The sequence below is a fragment of the Lepisma saccharinum genome, chromosome 6, assembly GCF_977018435.1.
Source record: "Lepisma saccharinum chromosome 6, izLepSacc3.1, whole genome shotgun sequence".
Taxonomy (NCBI): Eukaryota; Metazoa; Arthropoda; class Insecta; order Zygentoma; family Lepismatidae; genus Lepisma; species Lepisma saccharinum.
The window spans coordinates 77,205,200-77,218,939 of record NC_139234.1 but is presented as its reverse complement, the minus strand read 5'-3'; the positions used below and the strand labels follow the sequence as shown (position 1 = coordinate 77,218,939).

Here is a 13,740-nt window from a genome sequence, read left to right as displayed (position 1 = left end):
TCCTTTACACAGAAATAAACTTAATACTCTTATAACTACATAAATGTGCTATTAGAAGTGAAATGTTAATTCTGTGGAATAAGTGTAGTTTTTAAATCAAATTTAGGATTATATTCACAATTTTAAAACCAAAATGTCTTTTTATATACCACTTTTCATCCAATTTTTCACCGCTATAACACCGATATTTCATTTTATTTACCGTTTTTGAACCCGAAATTGACTCCGTTTTTGTACCGAAGTTTTGCTTTTTTATTTACCAAAAATATGTGCCTCTAGCTATAACTCTTCAACCACTGCTTTTTGCCGATATATTTTACTTTTACATGTAATAATGAGAACAAAAGAGCACTTTAACAATGTGCGACAATTAAGGGATTGGGGGGGAATGTCCAATTTTCAAATTTCCTGAAAATTCTAAGGTAGATTTCAGACCAATGTGACAGGTGACATGCAGAGTTTCATATTGGACAGAAATGTTGAGTAATTTCCATCCCCCTCAAAATTGGGGGACGGACATTACATGTGATCAAAGAGTGGTCTTATGTTGTGATTCCCTGCAAATTTGCTCCATCCAACATCCATGGGGCTGATGCTAGAAGCAAATGTGGATATATTTTTTATAAGCAACACATTTTTTATTTTTCCCCATGAAATATCAGCCTATTTTCAAAGCAACTGTGCATGCTTGCAGGAATGTACCATTGCTACATACATTTTTTTTCAATCACTTTGGTCTATTGTGATGACCACTGGGGCGTGCAGAATACCAACTTTCTTTTTAATTTTTTTAATTTTCTTCATCTTCTTCCTTTAACTTTCATGATTGGGAGGTAAAATATACAAATCTCAACTTCGCTAAAAGTCCTGTCTTTCCGGGGGGAGAAAAATATTTTGCCTCTCTACAATAATTAGTTGACCTCCTTTGTTCTTTGGTACTTTACGCCAAGTTTGAAAACTATGTGCTTGAAAAGTTTCCATCTTGAGACAATACTGTATGATAAAAGTTAATGTTCTAATATTATGAACTGAAAACGGAGCATTCTGTGCACTTTAAACTTATTTTGGTTTTCAGCACTGGAACACAATGCACAACTATTACCAAGCATTTCATTCATCCTGCCTGGATGTTTCTAAGGCAGCTTTCAGGCCAATCTGACAGGTGACATGCAACATGGAGGGTTTCATATCGGACAGAAACAAAGGACACAGAGTCCTCCCATCAGTAGAGAAGCATTCATTGCACATTCGCAACCAACAGACCAAGATGTAACAATGCACACTATTGAGTAAACAACACAGACCAAGTGACAAGCAAGTGAAAAGTGACATGTGCAGCTTGTCATGTTTTCAGTACAGTGGGATCCATAAGTATAGCTCAGCAAATTGTCCATGACTATTTTAGTTTATTTTTATCTTCATCCTACGTATATTTAAGGACTGTATTTTTACGTATGCTGGTTCAGAGGTTGTAAGCAGGTGTTTTGGGTCAGTTCCTGAAGCTCTCATTACATAAAACAAAGGGAGTAAACGTGGTGATGGACAATTTGCTTGGTAATACTTATGGATCCCACTGTACAAAAGGTTGCATTAATTTTTGAAGGTTCGTTTTGGTGTTGCCTGTTGCGTGCTCATTAAAAAAGCTGCCTAAGGAATGGAACTGCTACGGCTGGTCGAGAGGCTACCAATTATTTGTTGTATTTATTTTCAATTCCTGATCTTCATTGCATAAAAAGGTTTACGCAATGAAGAACATGGCGAGGGACAATTTACCTTGTAATGTTTGTGTGTTACATCCTGACATCTGATTAAATATAAACTAAACACACAAATATTGCAGTATCCAGAAATAATTGCAACAAATGTGAAAACATGCCCTGTGCTGGACAGTTTTGTCTGTGTTGAAGTGGGAACAGAACATAAAACAGCATGAAAATAAAAGCCTGCAAAGGGCTATCGATGTTTCAACTACATCTTACAGCAGACATCAGTTCATTCCCTGCCTAGTTTTACTCGGTGTGTGACGCATACTACATTTCGTTCACTTTGGTCTATCCTTTTATCTTTTCTTCTTATCGTGACAGTGAGAATGGAATCAATGGGCACTGGGCTTGATACTCGGTTGAGGCACATAGTTCATATTAAACTGTTTATCCAGTCCCAAAAGTGGGCAAAATAAACTTCATTCATTCATTGATTCTGAAGACAGAAATGAGATATCCCCAAAATGCTGATAGCCGATTGGGCTAATGTTTTATTTTCATTTTGTGTTTTGTTCCTGTTTCAACATTTTAATCCAGATAAGACTAAGGAATGGATGTTATCTGCGAGTGTCTATTAATTTCATCTAATTGTCAATCATCCTCATCATGACTGATTAGCCAGAAACACTAGAACAGGAAGTATAGTTAATACAGATGTAATTTGAATGATGTCATGATAATATTAATTATGCCCTTCTTCTTTTAGCTAATGTGACCTGTACCATGAGCTGGAGTTCGTGAGATAAGCAATTACTGCAAACCTGAAAAAACTCAGAGAGAAGATATTTAGAGAAAACTGGACCTGTGATTGTTGGATTTATTAAGAGTTTATGGAAAGAAAATTTTCACTGTAAATAAAATAAGTTATTTCTCTATAAATTATTTTGTAACTAGCTGTTTACTTATATGTATATATATATATTGTTATTCAGCAACTTAAACAAGAAACTATGGTAATAGTGTTAATGTTGTTGCAAAGTTAAAGCAGCAAAATACTGCAAAAAAGTAGCAATACACACAAACGATGCTTACAAAATTAAGTTCTTTTTGCAAAATGAATGTAAAGCATTTTATTGTTAAGAAAGTAAAGTTGATGGGACCATTCTTATTGTACTGAATTACAAAATACATTCCAGACAAGATTAGCATTTGTGCTAAATGTATGAAAATTCACAATTCCTATATTCCTATATAATTCAGACTTGAAAAAAATTGTATTTACACTTCATCTATAACATGTTATAGGATTATGAAGGTATTGTTTGAACTAATAAAATTTTCCAAACTTTTATACCAAGTGTTTTCATTCTGCGAGCATGGCAACTGTATAATTACTACAAATGGTAAACACAATATTTTAAACTTTTTACAGCCCTTCAATGCAGTCACCAGGATTGTGTAAAACACATTGCCATCAATGCGAAAGTTAAAGAATGCCATTAGCAATGCCTATTTGGTTGATCATTTGTACTGAATAGTATGACTAATAGTGTGATTCCTTCATTTTAGGAATAGAGTCAGCACCTTAATGGGGCTTTGGTAACACACAAGTGCGGCCTGTAAGTGTGAAAACACCCAAATAACCTAAACCCAAGGATGGAAGTTAAAAAACTGTTGGGGGCAGAGCATCGTGATATTCAGGGCCAATTATTGCTATCATGAAAGAATTCCAACAAATTGAGAAACTGAATATGTTTGCTGTGCAAGGCAGCCTATTCATTGATGTAACTCTGGCATTAAAGGCATGTAGGAAGGGTTTCCACCTACAGAGGTCAGGTTCTCCCCTCTGCAGTGGGCTGCAGAGCACTGTTGGCAATTTAGCTCTTTTGGAGCCAGATCTCTTTCATCTGGCTCCTAAAATTTAGATGCTCCACAGAGCTTTTTAACTCCACAAGGGTAAATTTAGCTTCAAATCTAGCTCTGTAGTATTATACTATCGATAAATTCAAATCCACAGTATATCCTTCATGATATGTAACAATGTTCAGAGCTGCGAGCCTTGCTATAAAATTTGTTGCAACTGTCTGCAATGGCCAAAATTTCTGGAAGCCATGAAACAAAAATGACCACCATTTTTAAAGGAAGTCGTATAAAACAAATGCCTGTTTTGAACTACCTTTGCATAGGGTTCTTTTTTAAACTATCATTATTGGGAGGGAAAATGTATAAATTTAATTTCCTACGAGGGTCCTGTCTTTCAGAAGAAAAAATTGTTGTTAGATTTATTTTCTACATCAGGGCACATTTGAAAGGCAATGTCTGAAAACATTTTCTCATTGTACGCAAATAGAAGCAGCACAAATCCTTTCCATCTTCACACATAATTGTGCTTTATCATGTTGCACCATAAATAAATAGTATATATATTACAGGAGTGTAATTTTATTCTTAATCCATTATACAAAACTTCACTTCAACCACACACTGATACAATAAGTAATAAAATAGTTGTCATGATACAAAAGTAAACAATATATTTGAACACTATCCATTGAGAATTAAAATGTACACAAGGCAAAATTGCAATATTTCATTACTTAGTCAGTTTACCAGCCAATAGTTTCTGTATCACCATATTCTTGCAAAAATACTTTTCACTGCTGTCACCGTCGCAATCTTGTGTTACACACAAAATAATCAATATTTCCTTGGAAATTAACACTGGTAGATAAACATAAGTCCACCCAGCAGAGATTGTCATCATTTGAGTTATCCATACGTAAAATACGCTTAAATGATTTCCATATTCTCTGCCTCAAATGTGGATCTTTCATATAGTCACTAATTGTGCAGCCTGCAATGGAAAAAAAATTGCAAATTACTAGAAATACATAATTTGGTGATGTAACCAAAAGAAAAATCAAAATTTAGGTAAGCCAATGGACCTCACAATTGCTTTCAAAACTTTAACTTTGAATTAAAAAATTTAAAACCTAATAGATGCATCCGTATAATTTTCATCTATCATGTGTGTGAAAGTGGTATACGTAGACACAAGATTATCTGCTTTCATGATCGTTTCCCTGACTCACAATATAGATCAATCTGTAGCAAATCTATGCTTAAAATCCACGTTAGAGTCTAAGATCATCTCCGTACAATTGCAGAAAGAAATAATGTGTGTTTCTAATGAGAAAATAAATTAAAAATATTTTTTATGGAGGTCAGTTAATACTCACCCCAAACTTGCAAATTTTTCAGAAATATAGGCATATCGGTGTATCGGTTTATCGGTAAAATTACCGATTATTTTACCGATCTGATATATTGATAAATATCTGATAATTTAGTGCAAAATTCTACCATTTTGTTGTATTTTTTATGGATAATCACCATGCCCTACTTTCTAAGAAAGTAAATGTCTAAATATGCAACTTCTTTTGCACTGCACTCACCTTGTAACACACATTTATTAAGAAGGTCAATGAACCTTTCAGGTTCTTCAAGGACTATTTCTAATTTTATATCGGATCGGTAGAATATCGGTTATCGGTATCGGTAAATTTTATATTGGTACTTTACCAGTATCGGCCAAAATTTCATCCCTAATATATATATATAGTTTAGATTTGCCATTTCACATGCTCAACTCAAAACACAGAAGGCTGATTGGACTATATCCGTCAGATTTGGCAATGCTGCTGCCACGTGTATAGTTGCACCAGAACCTTGAAACCAATGTTGTGTCTGAGCTTGCAGTTGCGGGAGCGTCGTGTTCATGCTAGTGAAACACCGCCGAAAATTAACAGTTATTGGGAAGGGTACATTTTTGGTACAACCGAATAGTGAAACAGTGTAGGGAAAAAGGTTTAACCATCAGAGTGACCACAGCTAAAGATATCGTGGCCAGGCAAACACAAACGGTGCTCATGCAGAAACATTCACCAACAAAAGGGAAGGTTCAAGGTTGCCAGCAAAAGTCTCACATCAGGTGCTTTGTGGAATTCGGCAAATTGCAGTCCAGGATTATCCACCACCCCAACATGGCATGGCCCAGAAGTTCAATGTGGCGCAGTCTGCTGTCAGCGACATCATTCGTTGCAGTCTTGGCCTGCAGTGCATATGTAAGGGCTGGGTTTACAACCTCCTCCTGCGCCACATTGCAGAATGTAGGACCAACTGCTGAAAACTGTGCGAAAGACACTTGGCGGGGTCAAAATGGAAGACAGTTGTCACATTGGACAAGGCCTACATTTATCTCAAGCGTAATGGTAACATTAGGGCAATTACATACCGTGACACATCTGGCAAGGGATGTACTGAGTTTTACCGCCAGTGCAGAGAAAGTTCCCTGCAGGGAATCATGATTGTTGTCTGATACGGTTACGAGGGGAAGTTGGAGATACGTCAGGTGGAGAAAAACATAAAGGTGAATGTGCCTACTTCCCAGGAATCCATTATGGGCCCAATCTACTTACCAGACAGACATCCCTCGTTTGTACGGAGCCAACAAGAACCAGGTGTGGATCGACATGGATAAAGCATCCAGCCACACCGCTAGATCATCCATCCGGTTTTATCAGGACATGGAGCAGGAAACAGGAATCAATGTTATTCCCTTTCCAGACATTCCTGTCAAAAGCCCCGATGCCAGTCCAATGGATTTCTGCGCATTTGGACTATTAAAAACGACGTCTACAACATCGCCGCTTCCGCACCCTCACTGGTCTATGGAAAGCTTGTAAGGAGGAATGGGATGGAATTCCTATGCATGTGCTCCAACGTAGTTTGTTGCAGTGGAAATTGCAATGTCGGGCAATAGTCCATAATGCTAGTGGTCCCATAGAATACGTGGTGGTGGAATGACTTTTCATAGGGTAAGTACACTTTATATATTGGTCGGATATAACCCGATCAGTTCACCTACCAACATAAGTCACAAATCTTACGGGATAAAGGTACTAATCTACAAAAAAAAAATGTTAATTGTAATAAGAATTTCAAACCCAAATTTCCCTAATAGACTTCAAGATATCTTATCTTGCAATAATCTTCCATCTGTGAACAAATTGTTCTGCAAAGGACACTAACAAAGTAAATGGACTGAGAGAATTCTGCTTTATTTTCCATGCAACTTTCTTTTCCTTCCTTGATAAAAATTAGGGATGGGCCGATATGAAAATTTGGCCGATACCGATAAAGTACCGATATAAAATTTACCGATACCGATAACCGATATTCTACCGATCCGATATAAAGTTAGAAATGCTCCTTGAAGAACCTGAAATGTTCATTGATCTGCTTAATAAAAGTGTGTTTCGAGGTGACAACAGTGCAAAAAGAAGTTGAATATTTAGACAATTACTTTTTTAGAAAGTAGGGCATTGAGATAGTCCATAAAAATTACAACAAAATGGCAGAATTTTGCACTAAATTATAAGATATTTATCGATATATCGGATCGGCAAAATAATCGGTAATTTTACCAATAAACCGATATGCCTATATCGGCCAATACCGATAGAGTACCGATTAATCGGTCCCATCCCTAATAAAAATAAAAGCGAAACTGTGACAAACTTGCCTCAAGGCATTTATAAATATGTTAAAGTCAATGGGGTTTGGATTAACAAAAGTTGTGATGTATCACATCTGTGGAGAAAAATTCATGCAGAATTCCCAGAGCCAATAATTCACGCAGAATTCCTGGAATTCCCAGTGAGTAGCCACCCTGTTCTTGAAATATTGTAAATTTTTTTCTTTATTCTTTTTAAATTTTATTTCTCACTACATTTTACAGCATAATTAATAAATGTTCAGTGAGCTTCTCTGATATGGAGACTTAATAGTTTATTTTGCTTTACAGTAGACTCTTGTTAATATGGCCTCTGCCATCAAAGTTATGTGTCCTTTCTAAAGTTGAGTGACGTCACAGGGTAGGAAAAATATGCAAACTGTAGAGGAGAAGAATTGTTTTTAGACCATTAAATTTAATACGTAAATTAACTAGTCTTATGCACTCTTGCAATGTCAAATCTACTGGTAAGTGACCATGGGAGCTACTTCCATCTGACAATTCATCTTTGAGGGATGTGCACTGGAATGGGTGGCAATCTGACTTGTGACATGTGACAATACAATATCATCAAGTGTTGCTTGTTGCTATGAGGACTATTTAGCAACCCTTGTATTTACCATTGCATGAGGAAGGAAACTATCAATCAGTGTCTCAGATTTTCATTTCTTTGGTGCACCTTGGGACACAAAAGTTGATGATGACAGCCGAGTACAATTGAACTGGTCCATGATTTGCTGCTTCCCAGAAGGTGCCTGGTATAATCTGAGTGCTTGAGTGGCTACATTAATAGGAGTCTAGTGTATTTTGTACTAAAACATGCAGAAAAATGCCCATCCTGCCTTTCTCAAACACCTACATTACACAGTGTAATTTTACATTTTGTGTTCCCATAAAAAGAAAGATATGCAACTCTCTATCAATTCCAAACTACGAGGGGTATCAAAAAGTTTTGCCTGATGAGGTATGATTTGTTTAATAATGGAAAGATTGAAACAATGAACATACATATAGTTTGCCTGTAGTGTCCTCTACCACACAGTTGCCATCACGTTCAATGCATTTGTGCCAGCGTTTTATCCAGCCCTCAAAACCAGTTTGGAAAAATTTCACAGAACACTCCCTGACCCACTGTTCAGAGCTGTTTTAACCTCCTGTAGGTCCTCGAATCTCATTCCACGAAGCACAGACTTAGCTCAGACTTAAGTAGTTAAGTTCAAAGTGGGAGAAACCGAAAATGTGGACATGACAAGGAGTGGCAGGCAATCAACGTTGTTGACCGACGACAACTGCCACAGGAATGATGAGCTCATTCGACACATCACCATCCAGGAAATTTCTGATGCAGTGCACATGTCCTATGGGTCAGCACATGCAATGATTGAGAGTTTGGGATACCATAAAGTCTGTGCTTCGTGGCATGACATTCGATGACTTACAGCTCTGAACGGTGGGGCAGGGAGTGTTCTGTGGAATTTTTCCAAACTGGTTTTGAGGGCTGGATAAAATGCTGGCACAAATGCATCGAATGTGATGGCAACTGTGTGGTAGAGGACACTACAGGCAAACTATATCTATGTTTATTGTTCCAATCTTTCCATTATTAAACAAATTATACCTCAACAGGCAAAACTTTTTGATACTTCCTCGTAATAACACAAGATATGAATTTTTGGTTTTACCAACACTTTTGTCACAAGACAACAGGGTATAGAGATTAGAAGGAAAGAACAGGGACTATATAAAATGGACATGGTTGGCATAACTTGGGGAATTGTTTCTCACTTGTGTAGAAAACATGTTCAACAGCCAGTAACAAATGAAACAGTGTTCATTTGATTAATTTTATTCAACACGTGGTTTAAGAATTAAAATAATAAGTGATTTGGTCTACTTTACTTCACTTTTCTGCCACTTTTAGCTAACCTCTGGCTCAAATGCCTGTGGTATGATGAAACTAATATAAAGGGACACTCACAAGGAATACCCAGGCACAGGTCAGGATTGAAACTCAGTACCCCTGGCATTGTAGCATGCTGTGCTATAGTGGGACTACAGGCAAAAGGACTTGCACAGAACCACGTGTCCCGTGCATGGAGGGGAGGGGCATAAGGGGTCACGCTTCCTTATGGCCTGAGTTGAATGAAGGGAGGGAAAGCTACACAAAGACTTTTGGCCAAAGATTCTTTGTTTGTGGTCGCTCTATAGCCACGACGGAGGAAGTGTATAAACAAATCAGACACCAACATAAGTGAAATTCCTTCTCTTAGAAGGAAAGGGAACGAGAATAACAATAGGCATATTAAATTTGCTGCCAACTGTACCAGATGTGTAACTGGCCAATAAGGTCATTCCTCATCGTTCATGGGCATGAAAGCAAAGATGGCATAGATCGAAATCTGAACCAAAAGAGGCATATTAGCAGTACTTCCTGCAATGGAAGGGTCATCAGAGCAAGCATGGGACACTACTTGAAGGGTTCCAATAGGAACATTTCTTTTCGGTACATTTTGAGGGTTAAATCCAGGATTTTTTTAAATAAACTAAAACTAAACTACATGGTGGCACAACCCTTTGAGGGTCAAGGCCTGCCAAGTGGCTTTTCCAGATAATAGAGTTCCATCGCTGAAGACTTCTGGCTATAGAAATCAGAATTCACTACAATTGCTTCAAGTAGCTCCCCCAACTGTCATTGTAATGCTGGGACATCAATATTTTGGAGCTCTCACAGATCACACTCAGGCTTGTCAAAACCAAAATTTGTATAATAATTTCTTGCACAATACAATGTACAGAGATGCACACAGAATGACATCATCGGCCTGGAAAATATGGCTGAAATATAATGTTGCCTCTCTGAAGAAGAAGTTCTTGCTTTACAATAGACATGCAAGGTACAAGGCAATACACAAATTAGCCTTACAGAGTAATGATGTGACCTCATGATATAATGTGCAATGCAAAACATTTTTAACAGATGAAGCTGAAAAAAATCTGGAAGTTCAGAAGCAACTTCATTATGTGTATTTGTTGATTGACTTGGTTTATTTTAATTCCCTTTTGTGTCACTTTTGGGCATTTGCAAAGATGAGGATGATTGATGATATGATGAAGGGACACTCGCAAAGAACACTCATGACCAGGTCGGAATTTGAACCCAGGACCCGTGGCATCATAGCACTCCCCCATGGAGGCTAGCTGATGTTTATATCTCATTGGAAAATGTTATGAAAATTGTTGTTACAAAATCCCCAGACCTTTTTGCTCCTAATCTGATTTTCCTGTGTACGGTCATTGTTTCACCCCTACTTTACGAGAACATCAAACCATGATTATCTTTCGTTCCGTGTATTTAACATGATTATGATGATCAACTGTGGGACACATTATCCTATCTGTTTATTAAAATGAAAGAAATGCAAAACCAGATGACATTGATCATTCTATTTGTGACAATGTGCATGAAGAAGGGCTGTACAGTCAGTCTGTGCTCAATTGTCATTTCCTGTGCAGTTAACTTAAAAATTCATAAGAATTTACTGTTCCTGCATCTGATGCACTTCCAGATAGCCAGAATTTCTTCAATGAACATGGTGACTAGTTGAGTGATTGATTGATTTGGTGTTTTAAGTCCACTTTACGCACAGTAATGCTAATCGGGACTGGACCTACAGTTTAAAGTGGGATTCGAACCACTAAGTGCCTTCTCCAGGTACCTAATCTGGGACACCTTGAATACAAGGCAACGATGCTACCACTGTACCATCCGGGAAGTCCATGGTGATGGGAGCGCAGTGCAGAAGTCATACATATTCACACGTGTTCTTACTCTATGAGAAAGAGGTAAAAACCAACACCTGATATAACAGGTTCCTCAATAAATATGGAAAACACACAGAAAGAATGGTAAACATGGTAAAAATAAAATTTTAAAATATTTTTTTTTAATAACTAATGACACTTACTTTCCGAATATGCCTCATACTTATCACATAAATTTGGCAAAGAGATGTGATATGTTAGTGATATGGTACTTGTACATAAGCAGACCAACAGAAAATAACAAGAGTAAGAAATCACTTACCAAAGAAATGTTCAGCTTCTCGGCCGCACAGTTGGACATCCAGGTGGGTACCATGCTGATCTTCAACTTGGAGGCACATTCGGAACAGCAACGTGACACGATGCATTTCTAGAAAAAGGAGGGAAATGTTTAATTGCAAAAGAAGATATAAATCAGCATTTGGGAAGATAACCTGTGGCGGATCTATATATATATATAGACGGTATTTCAAAATTAACTGTTGTCGTATTGCGCAATTTTATTTTTATAGATACCACTTTCGTTGTGCCTTTAGTAGTCTATTTGGGCAAACACATTATATTGAAGCACTTCCATTCAACGTCATCATTGAATAATATTTTGTTCAGAATGAGGCAAGTAGGAGTAAACAGACAATTGCGCACATTTCACATTAACTTAACACAACAAAATCAGTCTTAAGTAGTGGAGAGCCTAGCAGACGAACTTCCTACACAGTACACCTAAAAGGCTAACCAAAACTGCACAAACCAGAAGACCACCAACACAACACACACATTTTCAGTCAGATTTCATCCTATGCCCGATAAGCACACAATTATGGGCCCAAAACTGCTCCGTAATACAATGCAATCCAGATGTTTTCTTTTCCTTACTTCATTTTTGTTTCATTTTTTTATTGCTGTATTATTACTACTTACTAGGGATGGGCCGATATGAAATTTTGACCAATACCGATAAAATACCAATACCGATATCTAGAGGCATGCATATTTAGTATTTGACGAAAAGATGAAATTTGAAATAACACATTGTAATGTTAATATTTCATGTTTCTGAAAGGTGTGAGGTGACTTTTCTAACCCTGTCTTGACACGAAATGATGCAAAATGCAAAATAGACTCAAACAAGAAATTTAGAGTTTATTTACAGACACTAAACTTTCTGAAGTCAGAATTATCCTGACAGTTATGCAATTCACGAAAAATTAATTCTGCTGTAAATATCTGAGAAGGAAAAATGGAGCTCTATGTACAATAATAAACTTAGTACACATTCTGGTAACGACATAAATGTGCTATTAGAAGGGATATGTTTAAATCATATTTGGGTTATATTCCCATTTTGAAAACCAAAATGTCATTTAATATACTGCTTTTTCACTGCTATAACAGCAAAATTCTACTTTATTTACCACTTTTGAACCCGAAATTGACTGATTTTGTACCCAAATTTTGCTTTTCTTATTTACCAAAAATATTTGCCTCTACCGATAATCAATACCTGATATTCTACCGATCCGATATAAAATTCCACATGGTCCTTGAACCTCAATGGTTCATTGACTTCCTCAGTAAATGTTACATTTGATGAATAACCTTTTGGAACACAAGGCCATTTTCACATGTAACCCCCTTGGTGCCCAAGCCGATTTTGAGCAAAATGCAGAGTTTCAATTAAATGAGTGTAGATCGGAGACTAATTGCCCTAGAGAGATGAGTGATATACCGTTGTACGCGGAATGAACCAGAGATTCAGACTATATGAAATTTATGCAAATTTGGCGTATATGTGGCGGTGGGGAGGGGGGCTAACTCTCAAAATTACAAAATTTCGGGGAAAAAAAATTTGGTTCCCCCACCCTTCCCTCAAGAAAAAAGTACATGACAGTGTCGACATGCACATGGAAATGATCGCTGACATGTAAGGAACACAAAAATATTTGCATTATCATCATATGACAATGTAACTTGAGTTGTACCCCCAAAAGGAATGGTCGGCACACCACTGATTCAAGCTTCAAAATGCAGCGGTACCTTGAAATGACCTTAGCTCAGAGACTATTTGCCCTGGAGATATGAACGATATACCGGTGTATGCAGAATGAATCACAGATGATATATAATATATGCACATTCGGCGTTCATATGGAGGGGGAAAGGGGGGAAATCCCCTCAAAAATACTTTTCTTAAAAAAATGGTTTCCTTCCCCCCCCCCGGAAAAATGTCAAAATGCAAAATTTATGCAAATTTGGCGTATACGAGGGTCACTATTTATATTTTGAGCCTAACAATGAAAAAACAGGAATTTGGCATTGAAAACTGCTTTATTGTTTTTCGAAGTATTCTCCTTTATGGTCAATACACTTTTGCATTCGTTCAAACCATTTGTCAAAGCAGTTTTTCCAATCTTCTTGAGGCACCTCCATAATATGGTTTTTGAATGGATCAACGGCGTCTTCCGCCGACGAAAATCGTTGTCCACGCAATTTATTCTTGACATTCGGGAACAAGAAGAAGTCATTGGGTGCCAAATCAGGACTGTACGGCGGATGACCCATCAATTCGATTTTTTGACTGTTCATAAAGTCGGTTGTTAGACGAGATGTGTGACAGCTGGCATTGTCTTGATGAAGAAT

At 37.2% G+C, this 13,740-nt stretch overlaps 2 protein-coding genes across 4 annotated transcripts in view; one reads left to right on the top strand and one right to left on the bottom strand.

Annotated features, from left to right (window-relative positions):
• The window catches only part of LOC145989466 (kinesin-like protein KIF12), a 314,209-nt gene extending 311,170 nt beyond the window's left edge, over nt 1-3,039 (top strand). For both annotated transcript variants that reach the window (XM_083124813.1, XM_083124814.1), the window contains exon 16: nt 2,470-3,039. In XM_083124813.1, coding sequence (XP_082980939.1) covers nt 2,470-2,473 — 4 coding nt within the window. In that variant the 3' untranslated portion in view covers nt 2,474-3,039. The remainder of the gene's footprint in view (nt 1-2,469) is intronic.
• A 1,099-nt stretch (nt 3,040-4,138) lies between these two features.
• LOC145988896 (uncharacterized) overlaps nt 4,139-13,740 on the bottom strand; it is a 121,007-nt gene continuing 111,405 nt past the window's right edge. For both annotated transcript variants that reach the window (XM_083124183.1, XM_083124184.1), the window contains 2 exons: nt 11,363-11,470; nt 4,139-4,557 (listed from right to left, as the gene is read on the bottom strand). In XM_083124183.1, coding sequence (XP_082980309.1) covers nt 4,367-4,557; nt 11,363-11,470 — 299 coding nt within the window. In that variant the 3' untranslated portion in view covers nt 4,139-4,366. The remainder of the gene's footprint in view (nt 4,558-11,362; nt 11,471-13,740) is intronic.